The sequence below is a fragment of the Petaurus breviceps genome, unplaced genomic scaffold (genome assembly GCF_028583685.1).
Source record: "Petaurus breviceps papuanus isolate PSGF00001 unplaced genomic scaffold, PetGlider_PUasm1.0 287, whole genome shotgun sequence".
NCBI classification, from domain to species: Eukaryota; Metazoa; Chordata; class Mammalia; order Diprotodontia; family Petauridae; genus Petaurus; species Petaurus breviceps.
Genome location: NW_027186029.1, coordinates 204,473 through 217,642, shown reverse-complemented (window position 1 = coordinate 217,642; position 13,170 = coordinate 204,473). Strand labels below are relative to the sequence as shown.

The 13,170-nt window shown below is 58.2% G+C and overlaps 2 protein-coding genes and 1 pseudogene across 6 annotated transcripts in view; 2 read left to right on the top strand and 1 right to left on the bottom strand.

The window, feature by feature from the left end:
- LOC138167736 (glutathione hydrolase 1 proenzyme-like) overlaps nt 1-6,905 on the top strand; it is a 43,620-nt gene extending 36,715 nt beyond the window's left edge. For all 5 annotated transcript variants that reach the window (XM_069096701.1, XM_069096700.1, XM_069096699.1 and 2 more), the window contains exons 9-15: nt 1,341-1,490; nt 1,875-2,011; nt 3,584-3,771; nt 3,955-4,082; nt 4,703-4,815; nt 6,181-6,294; nt 6,518-6,905. In XM_069096701.1, coding sequence (XP_068952802.1) covers nt 1,341-1,490; nt 1,875-2,011; nt 3,584-3,771; nt 3,955-4,082; nt 4,703-4,815; nt 6,181-6,294; nt 6,518-6,664 — 977 coding nt within the window. In that variant the 3' untranslated portion in view covers nt 6,665-6,905. The remainder of the gene's footprint in view (nt 1-1,340; nt 1,491-1,874; nt 2,012-3,583; nt 3,772-3,954; nt 4,083-4,702; nt 4,816-6,180; nt 6,295-6,517) is intronic.
- Nucleotides 1-13,170, top strand: part of LOC138167675 (zinc finger protein 850-like) — a 762,790-nt pseudogene that overhangs the window by 632,951 nt on the left and 116,669 nt on the right.
- Nucleotides 10,264-12,820, bottom strand: CHCHD10 (coiled-coil-helix-coiled-coil-helix domain containing 10). Its single transcript, XM_069096688.1, has 4 exons — nt 12,693-12,820; nt 12,334-12,526; nt 10,673-10,814; nt 10,264-10,444 (listed from the first exon to the last, which is right to left on the bottom strand). The coding sequence occupies exons 1-4, from the start codon at nt 12,737-12,739 to the stop codon at nt 10,425-10,427; spliced, it is 402 nt and encodes a 133-aa protein (XP_068952789.1). The 5' UTR covers nt 12,740-12,820; the 3' UTR covers nt 10,264-10,424.

Here is a 13,170-nt window from a genome sequence, read left to right as displayed (position 1 = left end):
AGGGAAGGGTCTTGGGCTTCCTGGCATCCGGCCTCAGCTCCTCCAAGGGCCCAGGGACACACCAGGTCTAAAGTGTTAGGAAGGGCAGGGATGAGCTGCAGCCTGCTCAGAGCAGGGCCTCCTGGCTGTGCTGCATAGGAGGGAGTCTGGAAAAGAGAGGACGCCCCCACCCCTGCCTTCGCCACACCTCTCAAGGTAGGAGGAAGGACCAGGCTGCTCAGGTTGTTGCTGAGAGCAGAAGCAGGAACAGTGGAGGAAGTCACAGGAGGCCAGATGCCGTCTTGGGCCAATGCAATATTTACAGCACCCACGATCACAATAAAGACCTTGACGGGGGTGGCTAGGTGGCGCAGTGAATAGAGCACTGGCCCTGGAGTCAGGAGGACCTGAGTTCAGATCAGGCCTCAGACACTTAATGCAAAAAAACTAGCTGTGTGACCTTGGGCAAGTCACTTAACCTCAATTGCCCTACTTTCCCCCCTCCAAAAAACAAACAAACAAAAAAGACTGTGACTATAAGTATCATGTGACGTTCAATTGCAAAACATACCAAACTCTCCAGACAGAGGGCAGAACTGAAGCATTTATTTAGACACCAGAAAACCCAATCCCCAAACCAGTAAGACAGTTCCATCACAGTACCAAAAGTATTCAGAAACCATAATAATGCTGAGAGCCATGCCATCTTTCAGCCTTCCCACAAACCAATACAAAGACGATATTTACTCACAAATCTCTCTCTCTCCTTGCCTGAGCTCCTCTCCCTCCCACCATCTCTCTGGCTCTGGCTCCCAGCTTCCTGTGGGCTCTGCTCACCTTCAGCAAACTCCCCCTCCCACCACAGGCTCCATGTGAATACATTTAGCCTATTAGGGGGCAGAGTTTACTTTCACAGCAGGGGAGATCTTCACACTCCCCCCTAAGTCTATTAAGGGCTGGGGAAGATCTTCAAATTTCCATTCCCATTACTCACCTTAATGCTAAATGTCATCCCAGTGTGGACGAGGCCACCTCCAGAGGTGGTGGCCACCATCATCTCCTCCCTGGGGTTCTCTCTTGAAGAGGCTGGTCTCTAAGCCCTTAGAAACTTGGAGAGGGAGTTTTTACTCAGCGTGGGCTGGACAAGATGTCCCAGTCTAAGATCTCCTGGGACCCTACGCAGATAAACCTGCAGCCTCTGCTGAACAGGGAGCTCGCTGCTTTCCAATCCCCCCTCCACACACACACACACACACACACACACACACATTCACCTCCTCCAGGCTGATGCTGCTGGAGCCCCCTGGCGATTCGCAGCTGCAGGCATCAGTGCAGATGTAGCCTTTCTCTCCCCTGCCCAGGCGGGATCCTGAGTCTGGAGGACCTGAGCAGCTACCAGGCTGAGGTGATCGAGAACCCCCTGAACTTCAGCTTGGGTGACTACATCCTCTACACGCCCAGTGCGCCCCTGAGTGGCCCTGTGCTCACCCTCATCCTGAACATTCTCAAGGGTGAGCCACCCCTGCCCCCCAGTGCTGTCCCCGACTGGCCCCACTAAGGGCCTGCCACTGCCGCCATGGGCCAGGTGAAGGGCTTTCGTACACATGGGAGTGGCGGAGGAGAAGTCCAGTCACCAGCAAGGACACTGGACCTGCCCTCCCCTTTTGTTGCCAGGGCTGCCGACCAAGGCCATTCCAGCCATTCTCCTGCCCCGGCTCTCCACCCCTGAGCCTCAAATACCAGCAACTTCTCCTACCCTCTCCTCTAGCCCCCAGGATGGGCAGGGGCTCGGTCAGGGCTGAACCCCTCTCCTCAGGCCCAGCACCATGTTGGGGGAGATGGGCGGCAGCCATCCTCTCCTGAGCAGTCTGACTCTCCCACTTCTCCCGGACCAGGGTACCACTTCTCAGAGGCAAGTATAGGCACGCCAGAGCAGAAGGGCCTGACCTATCACCGCATTGTGGAAGCTTTCCGCTTCGCCTATGCCAAGAGGACATTACTGGGGGACCCCAAGTTTGTGAATGTGTCTGGGGTAAGATGCCTGTCCCCCCATGTGAGTAGCCCCGGAAGGCAGAGGAAGGTGGGTGCCAGGTTGGAAGGCCTGGGGTTCGAATCCTGCTCCTGAAGCCAGCTGTGTGATCTTGGGTCAGTCACTGCCCCTCCCTGGACCTCAATTTCCTCTTCTGTGAGGCCCTGGGTTGCCACGTGGCTCATGTGAGAAGAAGGGCATGATGTACATTGTAGACAGTGCCATGGAGCTGATGTCACTACTACTAAAGGAGGGTATCCCAGGCAAGACAGGCCTGGGCAAAGACATGGAGGTGGGAGATGAAGGATCAAGTTCAATGAGCAACTCCCAGGCCAGTTTGGCTGGAATGTGTGGATGAGATGGCAAAAGGGTCAATGGCAGGTGGAGAAGATTAGGGGAGGATTCCTGACCTTGGAGAGGAAGGAGGGAAGACACCTGCACAGCCAAATGGAAGGTTGGAGAGCAGGACCAGAAAGGAGACAGGACAGGGGGAGGAGGGCCTGCCCAGGAGCACAGGGGCTCCCCCTTATGTGGGGCTGGGAGAGCAGAGCTGGCTTCTGGCAGAACTGGGCCTCTGAGTGCAGTGGAGGCATCCTGGCCATGAAGCCTCTGTAATGCCCTGCACAAGCAGCTTTCCAGAAGAATGTTACTGTAAACAGCTTTAAGGTTCTGATTACACAGTATAGTGATCACTCTATTTATTCCATAACAAATCAAAGCAAAATTCTCACAGAAAATCAAGGTACAGCATTCACAATATTACAACTTATCAAAGAAAATCACAATATATTATTCACAACATAGTCTCAAAGTACAAGAGTCAAAGTCTTCCACTCTTGGGGCAAAGTCTTGATTAACTCAATCAGTCACTTATTCAGCAATCAATTACTAAGTATCATGCACAAAACCCTCCACCCCTAGGTCACTAGTAAACTATAATTTCATCATTATTCAGCACCCACTGAAAGGTCTTCTCATCTTGACTTGGGACCTCTTCTCAGATTCCCTGGATCCCCTTCCATGGCCCCAGATTCTACCTGGGTTCACCAGACTGTCACCTGGGCTCACTGGCAGACAGCTCCCAGTTCCTTGTCCGGCTCTCTGGGCGGGTCCTGCTCCACATTGAAGTTCCCAGGGTCTGGTCCATGTCAGATCCTTCACCATGTCTGTTCCCAGGAATTCAAGGCTCAACCAAGCCACAAACAAAGCCTCAGTATCCCAGTCATGCTTCAGTCACCTGGGCTCCTGGCTGAAGCTGGCCCTACATGCAAAGTGCTTTCTTCCCTCAGCTTTGGAGCTGGTGGGATATTACCAAGAGATCCCTGAACCTCTGAAAGGGCAGTGACTTCCTCAGGGTCACTAGGCTGACAGCTGGCTCCAGGCCAGGCTTTCTATTCATCATGCTGGGTAGCCCCTCCCTGTCTGCTACACTACCTGCCCCACTGAGCTGTCCTGCTCCCTTCTTATTCAGACTGAACTGTGGGCTAGCCTGTGTGGGGTGTCATTGATGAGGGGCTGACTGGCCTGCCTTGTGCTTCTCTGGCCTTGCTACTCACCCCAGGGCTGTTATGGCAGGTGATCCACAACATGACTTCAGAGTACTTTGCTGACCAGCTCCGGGCTCGGATCACAGACAACCAGACACATGAAGCTGAGTACTATGAGCCTGAATACTTCACGCCCAATGATGGGGGCACATCTCACCTGTCTGTGGTGGCTGAGGATGGCTCTGCTGTGTCTGCTACCAGCACCATCAATCTCTAGTAGGCACTGGGGCCTTCCCTGGTGGGGTGAGGGATAAAGTGGGCCCCCCAAGTCATCTGTGGGGATCTGGGCTGGGCACAGGATGGGGCCCCAAAGTAAGTCCCCTGTGGGGGCCTAGGCTGGGTGGGCAGGGTGGCTGGGGCCAGGTTACCTCCCCAGAGGCCTTTCTGTTCCCTTTGAAGCTTTGGCTCCAAGATATTGTCCCAGAGCAGTGGCATTGTGTTCAATGATGAGATGGATGACTTCAGCTCCCCCAACATCATCAACCAGTTTGGGCTCCCGCCATCCCCTGCCAACTTCATTGCCCCAGGTGCTCCTGGGTGGGGGAGCAAGGCAGCAAGAACAGCCTGATGGGGCTACTAGGGTCCTGGGTGGGAGAGTTGGAGGGGGTAAGAGGGGAAGAGCTTTGTCCTGAGTCTGTGTCTGACTGGGGCAAGGGTGTGTGTGTGTGTGAGAGAGAGGGTGTGAGTGTGTGAGTGTGAGAGAGAGTGTGAGTATGTATGAGAGAGGGTGTGAGTGTGTGTGTGAGAGAGGGTGTGAGTGTGTGTGTGAGAGAGGGTGTGAGTGTGTGAGAGAGCATGTGTGTGTGTGTGAGAGAGAGGGTGTGAGTGTGTGTGTGATAGAGTGTGATTGTGTGTGTGAGGGTGTGCATGTGTAGGGGGTGTGTGAAGGTGGATGTGAGAGTGTAAGGGTGTGTGTATTCATGTGCATGTGTGTGTCTGGGGTGCAGGGGGAGATGAGTGTGAGGGTGTGTGTGTGTGTCTGAGGTACAGGGGTAGGTAGGTGTGAGTATGAGGGGTGTGTGTGCATATGAGGGAGTGTGCATGTATGTATTCAGGACACACCTATGTGTGGTCACAGTTCTGTGATATGTGCAGCATTCACACGAGACTACATTTGTAACATGGATGGCATGTCTGTGGCTTACAGGCAAACAGCCTCTTTCTTCCATGTGCCCCACAATCGTGGTGGGCAAGGACAAGAAGGTCAGGATGGTGGTTGGAGCATCCGGGGGCACCCAGATCACCACAGCCACAGCCTTGGTAGGCAGCGCTGGCCATGGGTGAGATGGGTGGGAACTGGTGCATGGGGGTGGTTCCTGGCTCCCTTGAAGCCTCCCCCAGGGTCCTTCCCAGCCCCACATTCACCACCCCAGATGGATTCTTGGATGGGGACTTGCCATGTGGGCTTGGGGCCACCTCTGTCCACCGAACTCCTCCCCATCTGCCCTGACAAAAGCAGGAAGGGGGCCCTGCCCCTAGGAGGGACCACCACAGCCCAGGGGTAGTCCAGGTGCCCTGTGAAGGCTGAGTGGCATGAACACTGAAACACTGCGATGCGAGATGGGGCCTTGAATGCCAGGCCCTCTCAGCAATAAGGTGCCATCGAAAGGCTTTGAGCCGAGGAGGAATGTAGTCAGAGCTGTGCATAAGACAGAGAATATGGGGCGGGATACTGGAGAGAGTGAGGGTGAGGATCAGCAGGGCTTGGTACCCAAGGGAGCCAATAGTGCTTGAACCACAGGAAGCCCTGTAGCCTCTGGGCCCTCCCCACACCTCCTGCTCATGGCCATCTCAAGCGGCCCCTTCCCATGCCCTGGGCTTCCTCTTCTGCCAGGCCTGCGAGGCAGGAGGCAGGGGGGATGATGCATTTGGCAAAGCCTCTTGCTCTGATCTTCAGGCGAAGGCAGAGGGGAGCGGGAGGCAGGCATCAAGTTGGATGGGCCAAGAATGTTTTGGCCTAATGGGAATGGTGGCAGTGAATAGCTCAGGGTCTGTGTGGTGGCTGAGCTCTCCAGGGAGGGCCCTGGCGATCAGCACCTTGGAGAGAGCCCAGAGGGTAGACTTGACTTATTTGGGGATGATCCTGCCTTGCTGGAGGGCGGAAGTAGTCTCCAAAGAGATTTGATGGGGACAGGAGCAGGCCTCAGCGGTTTGTCTGAAGTAGGCCTGGGTGGGACCAGGGCCAGAGCCCATCCCATGACCTTCACCTTCCTTAAGGGCTCTGCCTCCAATTCCCAAGAGGAAAGGCAACAATGAGAAAGCATGTCCCCAGAGTGGGAGTCCATGTTTGGAAACCTCTAATGGAACTCATCCCCTCTCCCTTCTGCAACTGGCAAAGGCTGGGAAGCCTGATCACGGCTCCTGCTGGTGCCCCTGGGGCCAAACTGGGCTCACTCCCAGGGGCCTCCTGTCCTTCCTAAGAGGAGTCAGAATGGCGGCCCCTCCCTAGGCAGAAACTGGGCCTCTCCACGCGGCCCCAGATGCTCCTTGCCTCATAGGGCCCACGGGGCTGGGGGATGGAGGGCCGCTCACCGCCTGCCTGCACGCCACAGTCCAAGTGTGCCCCTGAGAGGGCTTCACTCGGGAAGGGCCCCCCTCCAGCTGCCCTTGTCCCTCCCGCCCCAGGCCATCATCAGCCACCTCTGGTTTGGTTATGACATGAAGAAGGCTGTGGAAGAACCGCGTGTTCACAACCAGCTGCTTCCCAACACCACAACCCTAGAAGACCAGTTGGAAAAGGTGTGTGGGGGAGGTGGGAGGCGCCTCCCAAGTCCAGCCAGGCCCCAGCAGGCCCTTGGGTACCATTATCCCCATGGAAGAAGGGGCTTTAAACTGGAGAGAGGAGGAGGGAAGGAGACAGAGACACAGAGACAGACAGGTGTGGGAGCTGCACATGGGGTGCCCTGATGTGCCTGCCTTGGCCATCAGCCTGCCAAGCTCAAGCTGGTTTTCTCTCTTCCAGGCTGTGGGACCCGAGCTCAGGGCCCGGAATCATAACACCCAGACCGCCAAGGACTTCATTGCTGTGGTCCAGGGGATTGCCAGGACCCTGGACGGTTGGGCAGCTGCCTCAGACTCCCGCAAGGGGGGCGTGCCTGCTGGCTACTGACTGAGCAAGGCTCGGGGAAGCGCTGGACCAGGCAGGGGCCCTAAGACTCGAGGACGAGGAGCAGGGCAGGGTCTCCTTGGTTCTGTGTCTGCCCCAAGCTGCTGATTCAGGCAATAAATGAGCTGGACCCATCTGCCAGACTGGCTGGGGCCCTCACTGCAGATCCACCAGGACCCAGAAGTGAGGAAGGGAGGCCTGGCCTCAGCACTTTCTGTCTCCTGGGTCCTGAAGCTTCCTTTCATTCCTTTGAACTCTCTGGGCCTTAATGGAAGGATCAAGGATCTGAGCCTGGCACCACATCTGAGGGTCATTGTGGGCACCAGGATCCGGACTGGGCACCATGTCTGAGGGTCATTGTGGGCACCAGGACCCAGGCTGGGCACTATGTCTGAGGGTCATTGTGGGCACCAGGACCTGGGCTGGGCACCACGTCTGAGGGTCATCGTAGGCACCAGGACCCAGGCTGGGCACCATGTTTGAGGGTCATTGTGGGCACCAGGACCCAGGCTGGGCACCACGTCTGAGGGTCATCATGGGTACCAGGACCCAGGCTGCACACCACGTCTGAGGGTCATGATGGCTTCCAGGAGCAAATGCTGGGGCCTTTAGAAGCCCCTCTGGGTTTCCGCCTGCCTTGGGTTGTCCCAGAATTCTAGCATGTCCCCAGCAGTTACCCTAGCCCAGCCCTTTCCTGAACAGAATTCTCCTCTGGGAAATGGGATTCATGCTCAGACAACAGGGCCAGTAGTCTGGGAACCCTCAGAATAGAGGAAGCTGTGGTCTGGCCATGGGTGAGCCTGGACTCCCTGAGACATTCTTGTCCCTCCCTAGAAACTGAAGGAGCTTCTAGGGTCGGGACCCAGCCCTGTGAACTTTCTTTTGGGGATTCGGTCTCCACTGGCTAACAGGAGTGGGTCCTGCTGAAAGCTGTGCCCCAAGCCATCCCCCCTGCCCGGGCCTTCTGGGTCCTGGTAACAGTGGTGAGGGATTGCTGAGGCCTTGGGGGAACTGCCACCATGCCCAATGATGCCCAAAATGGCACAGGGAGGGGGCATAGTCCATCCCTGAGAGGCAGGTGGATTTTGGCCCCTGTTGAGCCCTGGGCTCAGCCACTTTCTACCTGAACTGAGTTCCTGGCATCTGGGAAGGCAGGGATATTCAGGGACCAGCCAGGGCCCTCTTCCCAGGACCCAGGCAGCAGTAGGTGCCAGCCAGAGAGAAGGCCCTGGACCAGACTCCCCCAGCCTGGGCCGGAGGCTTGGGCCATTTATGGAAGGACTGATGTCTCAGATGGGATGGGGGAGGGCCCAGGAGGCCTTAAGCAAAGGGGTGGCCACCCAGTGTGCCTCAGAAGGAGGCAGCCCAGGCCAAGAAATACCCAAGCTGGTTGAGGGGCAGGGAGAGCCTGGCATGAACCCCAACTTTGTTACTTCACCAGCTGTGCTGATGGGACCAAGTCCTCTCTGCTCCATATTTGGGGGTGTCCCACATGAACCCCGAGGGCCTTCTGAATCCCTGTGGCTTCCAAATGTTGGGTTGGATTGAAAGGAGGCTGATCTCTCCCCCTGCCGTAGGCTGACTCAGCACCCCCAGACTGAGAGTCCTGACCCAGGCTAGCCTCAGCCACTGGTGCCCGGCTCTGGGGAAACTGAGCCTCCAAGCTCCGTGTGGTCCCCAGGCCCCAGGAGGGCTCAGATGGACCCTGGTTCCCCTGCCAGGAGGGCTCAGACACACCCTGGCCCCCCTGGGCTCCACCCTGGACCTGAGTGGAGGCTTGATGGCACTGACCAGCTCACCCTAAGTCTTGCCCTAGCCTCAGGTCCAATGTGGGCTCAGGATGACCCTTGCCAGAGCCCTGACACCACCTGCCCTCTCAGCTCCCCAGTGCCCACCTGATTTCTGCTCCTAGGTCGGACTTAGCCATGGTCTCAGCCTGCCACCTGCTGCCCATTCACTGGGGAGTTCCTCACAAAAGGCCCACAGAGGCTTCTGAGGCAGAGGGCCTGACCTGGCCTCAGAGCACAGCTGCTTTACCTAGGTCTGGGTGACCTTGGGCCATTCCCTGCCCTCTCCAAGTTTCCTTCCATCTCAATGCCAGGGGGATGGGTGCCCCCAAAGCCCTTTGCTCCAGGGGCACAAAGCTCACCACCTCCTACCAGAGGCTGACCCAGATGGCTGGCTACAATTCCTGCTCTTCACCCCCTCTTCCCTTGGGTGCCAGGCCTGGACCCACCTAGCCGCTGGCTGCAGTGGGAGGGACCTGGGAGAAGGTTGGGGCTAGAGGAGAAGGGAATGATGAGACCACCCACTGAGGGGGGCATCCTACTATGCCCTTTATGAGGTAGGCCCTCAGAGCAAGGGGGGACCTTGGAAACCCAGTGAGATTCCACACAGTGAGACTGTCCTAACAAGGTGGGGACAGGGCGGCTCTGGGCCCCAGGGCTCTGGCTTCCCAGAGCAAGGCTCACAGCACAGTCCCATGTATGCACCCCTCCCTGCCTCCCTCCCTCCTTCCTTCCCCCCCCCCTCCCTCCCTCCCTCCCTCCCTTCCTTCCCTCCCTCCTTCTCTTCCTCCCCCCTTCCTTCCCTCCTCCCTCCCTCCCTCCCTCCTTCCCTCCCTCCCCCCCCCCTCCCTCCCCCCCCCCCTCCTCCTTCCCTCCCTCCCTCCTTCCTTCCCTCCCTCCCTCCACCCCAGCTCCTCCTGCCCCTTACAGCCTGAACCTTCCACTTATCCCTGTTTCCATCCCTGACCACCTTGCCTTAGCCCCAGCAGGTTGGTGGTAGTGCCAGACATGTCACACTGCAGGGGGCAGGTGCTTTATAAGCATTGGCTGAATTGGATGGGACTGAAAGGAAAGGCCCAGTTTGGTGGGATGGGGGGCGGGGTGCTGCTGACTCAGGAGAGGTCAGGTGATCAGGCAGAGGGCAGGTGGTCCCCATCAGGCCCTCCAGTCCACCCTGAGCCCATCAGCCTCCCAGCCTCCACCTTCTTGCCAGGCCCTAGGTGGGCAGGCAGCCTGGGCAGAGACAGAAGGCAGAGCCTGTAGGGCAGGGGGCCAACCCCGACCAATTGTTCCAAACTTCTCTTGGCTCATTTTGCCACATGCCCAAAGAGGGACCTGAGCCCCAGGCCCACATGGGACAGCCCAAGGCCCAGCTTTCTGAAGCTGCTCTCCCTTCTGCTCTCGTTATGTGGTGGGGCACAGGAGTGGACAGGACTTTAGGGTAGTGCCTATGCCTGGGGCCTGAGTGCCCACCCTGCCCAGGGGTAGACCTGAGGATCCTGATGAGAGCTCAGCCCCACACCCACGGCCACCCAGAGGGTAGAGACAGTGTCTGGGAATGGTGGGGATGGCTGGGGGTGATGGTGGGTAAGGAAGGCCAGGGAAGGCCCTGCTCAGGCAGGCTGGGCCAACCATGGCCGTCTCCCCAAAGCCCAGTGAGCAGCACCTCATGCTTTCCAAGGACAGCAGCCTGAGTGCACGAGGCAGGTGGCCACAGTCCCCGCCCCTGGTGTCCGGAGTGGGCCCTGGGATCCTGAGTGGCATGGTGAGCACAGCGAGGACAGCCTGGATGGGCCAGACAGAGTCAGACACAGATGAAGGAGAAGAGACCCTGTTTAATTGGATGGAGGCCTTTCCTCAAGTGTCCTTCCTGAGAACATCTCCAAAGGGGACTGGCTCCTATCAGCTGATCGCCTACTCTGGGTAGTGGAGGTGTTGGCAGAGGGGACCCCTACAGCAGGCTGCATAGTGTGGCTTCACAGAAGTGTGGTTAGGCCTGCAAGGAGAGGAGCCCCCAGGTGAGGGCAAGGGATGGGGGGGCTTTGGGGCCATGCTGATCTCACCCATCTTCAGCCCTCTGCTGAGGGTCTGGCTGCCACCCTAACTGTCCTGCCTAGCCCAGACCCAGGCCCAGCCCAGCCCCAGCCTCAGCCCCAGGCCCAGGCCCAGCCCAGCTTCAGGCACTGCCCCCTCCCGCCCCCCCCAGCCCTATCTCCCTTCTCACCATAACTGCGCTGACATTGCTTCAGGGCCTCACTGAAACCCTCACACAGAGTCAGGTCATTATGGCTGGTAGAACAGTCCAAGAATTGCTTGATTTCATAGTAGCAGGGCCTTGAAGGGGCTGACAGTGCTGCCTGGGGGGCCTGGGGAGCCCCAGGGAGAGAGGCTCAGAGAGGGAAAGGAGCTCCACCCCAGGGAAGGGAGCTGCCCCCCCCACCAGCAGCAGCCCCCACAATGGACAGCACCCCTCCCCCAGACCTCCAGGGCACTGCACTGGCCCCTCCATCTTCTACCTCCCAGACTTTGCCCAGGCCGTCTACCCTCCTTGCCTCACCTTACCCTCCTTGCCTCACCCTTAGGTCCTTCTGCCTTGTCTGCCCCGAGTACAGCACACAGTAGGCATTTCATCAGGGCTCAGGGCGTCACCCGCTTCCCCCCACTTGTGCCCTCACTACTCCAGTTTCTCTTCTGGCCAGACAGAAGCTCCTCCCCACAGGGGGTCTGAAGCGACTTTGCTTTTGTGAGGCCAGTCGTGTTTGACTCTTTGTGATCCCGTTTCTGTCTTCTGACAGATGAGGAAACTGAGGCCAACTTGCCCAGAGTCACACAGCTAGTAAGCCACGGGATTCGAACCCAAGCATAGGAGTCTGGAGAGCTCCAAGGCCGGCGCTCTGTGGCTCCAACTAGAGGGTCTCGGGCAAATTCCGATCCTTGGGGGAGGGGGGCCCTGATTCCTCCAGCACCTGGGGCTCTCTCAGACCGCTTTGTTGGGCTGAAGAGCCGGGGTGCAATCCTGGCCCTGTCCTGCGCTGCCCCCTAGTGGCCGCTCTCTGGCCTCCCTCGGTTTTTCTATCTGCAAAAGGGTTTCAGAGGCAGAGTGGACTTCGGAGGCCAAATACTTTCCAGCTGGTGTGAGAGTGTGTGAGTAAGAGTGTGCGTGAGTGTGAGTGAGAGTGTGTGTGACTGTGAGAGTGTGTGTGTGACTGTGAGAGTGTGTGAGCGAGTGAATGTGTGTGTGAGTGAGTGTGTGTGTATGTGTGACTGTGAGAGTGTGAGTCTGTGAGAGTGTGTGTGAGAGTGTGTGTGTGTATGTGAGTGTGTATATGTGTGTGAATGAGAGTGTGCGTGAGTGTAAGAGTGTGTGTGACTGTGAGAGTGTGTGAGTGTGTGTGACTGTGAGAGTGAGTCTGTGAGAGTGTGTGAGTGTGTGTATGTGAGTGTGTATATGTGTGTGAATGAGAGTGTGTGTGAGTGAGTCAGTCTGTGTGAGTATCTGTGTGTATGTGTGTGTTTGGGGTGGGGGGGTGGGTTTATGTCTCTCTAAGCCTCAGTTTCCTCAACTGTAAAATGGGCCTCACAATAGCCCTTATCTCCCACGGTTTGGGTGACGCTCAGATGAGATCCCGTATGCCCAGAGCAGGTGGCAGCAGTGGTTGGCGTGGGCAGCACCTTCAGACACTTCTGCAGAAACAGGGGGCACCCTGGGGGTCATTACCGGGCCGCTTGGGCCCCCTCCACCTTGGGACTGGCCCCTAACCGAGCCGAGAAGGATGCAGCAGGGGCACTGGGTTAGTGCCTTGGGCCAGTGCCCCGTCCTCCCTGGGCCCCATCGGGATGGGGATGGGATGGCCGGGGCCTCAGCCCAGGCTCCCTCAGACTCACCTGCTCCGGTCGGGGGGCAGGCTGCGGCTGGGGGCTGCTGTCCCCGCTCAGGACCCCAGTCAGGGCACTACCCACCACGTGGCCCACAGCAGAGCCCACGGCCACCCCCGCCGCCGTGGATGCCATCTGGGACAAGAGGCCTGGCTGCCCGCTGCTCGGGGCAGGGGCTGGGGCCGTGGGGGCATTCAGGCGGCTGTGGAGGGAGGGAAGATCATGGGGAGGAACCTTCTCCCTTTGTCCCCGCCTCCCCCGGCAGCGATGACCTTGACCGTGACCTGACTGGGCAGCCCGGACCTCCCAACCCCGAGCCCACCCCCGCAGTCCCCAGGCCGCCCCCAACCCCAACCCCTGGGGCTCACCTGCCCGATGGGGCGGGCGCTGCGGTGCTGCGGCTTCCACGGGGCATGGCAGGTTGGGAAGGACCGGGAAAGGACAGGCCCGGAGGGGACAGCGGCCTAAACTGGGGCTGTAGGGGTGGGGGGTGGGGCCTGGTCGAGGGGGCGGAGTCCTTGGGAAGCTGACAGGGTTTTCCTTGGCCCTAGGCCCTGTAGTATTTCTGCTGTTGGGCATGTCTCCCCAGAGCTCGTAGATCCGTGGAGCCGGGCCTTGACTATTTGGTTCGGTTCTCTTGGGCTCCAGAAGCATTCCTGGCTTCTCGGACGGAGGGGCCCATCCTGCCCTCGGCGCTCCCCGCCTCTTCCCCCAGCTCTGAGGGCCTTTGGAAGACAAGCCCTGAGAGGCGGCCCAGGGCGGCATTCACTGTTTATGGCTACGTAAAGCCAATGTAATAAGGATTTACCCAATTGGTCTATTATTCAATGCCAACCTAATGAAATT

Coding starts and splice junctions, on each gene's coding strand:
- CHCHD10 (XM_069096688.1), bottom strand. CDS start 12,739: ATGCCCCGTGGAAGCCGCAGCACCGCAGCGCCCGCCCCATCGGGCAG. Junction 12,527..12,692: donor GCGCCCGCCCCATCGGGCAG/GTGAGCCCCAGG, acceptor CTCCCTCCACAG/CCGCCTGAATGCCCCCACGG. Junction 10,815..12,333: donor CTGCCCCCCGACCGGAGCAG/GTGAGTCTGAGG, acceptor GGGGCTCCCCAG/GCCCCCCAGGCAGCACTGTC.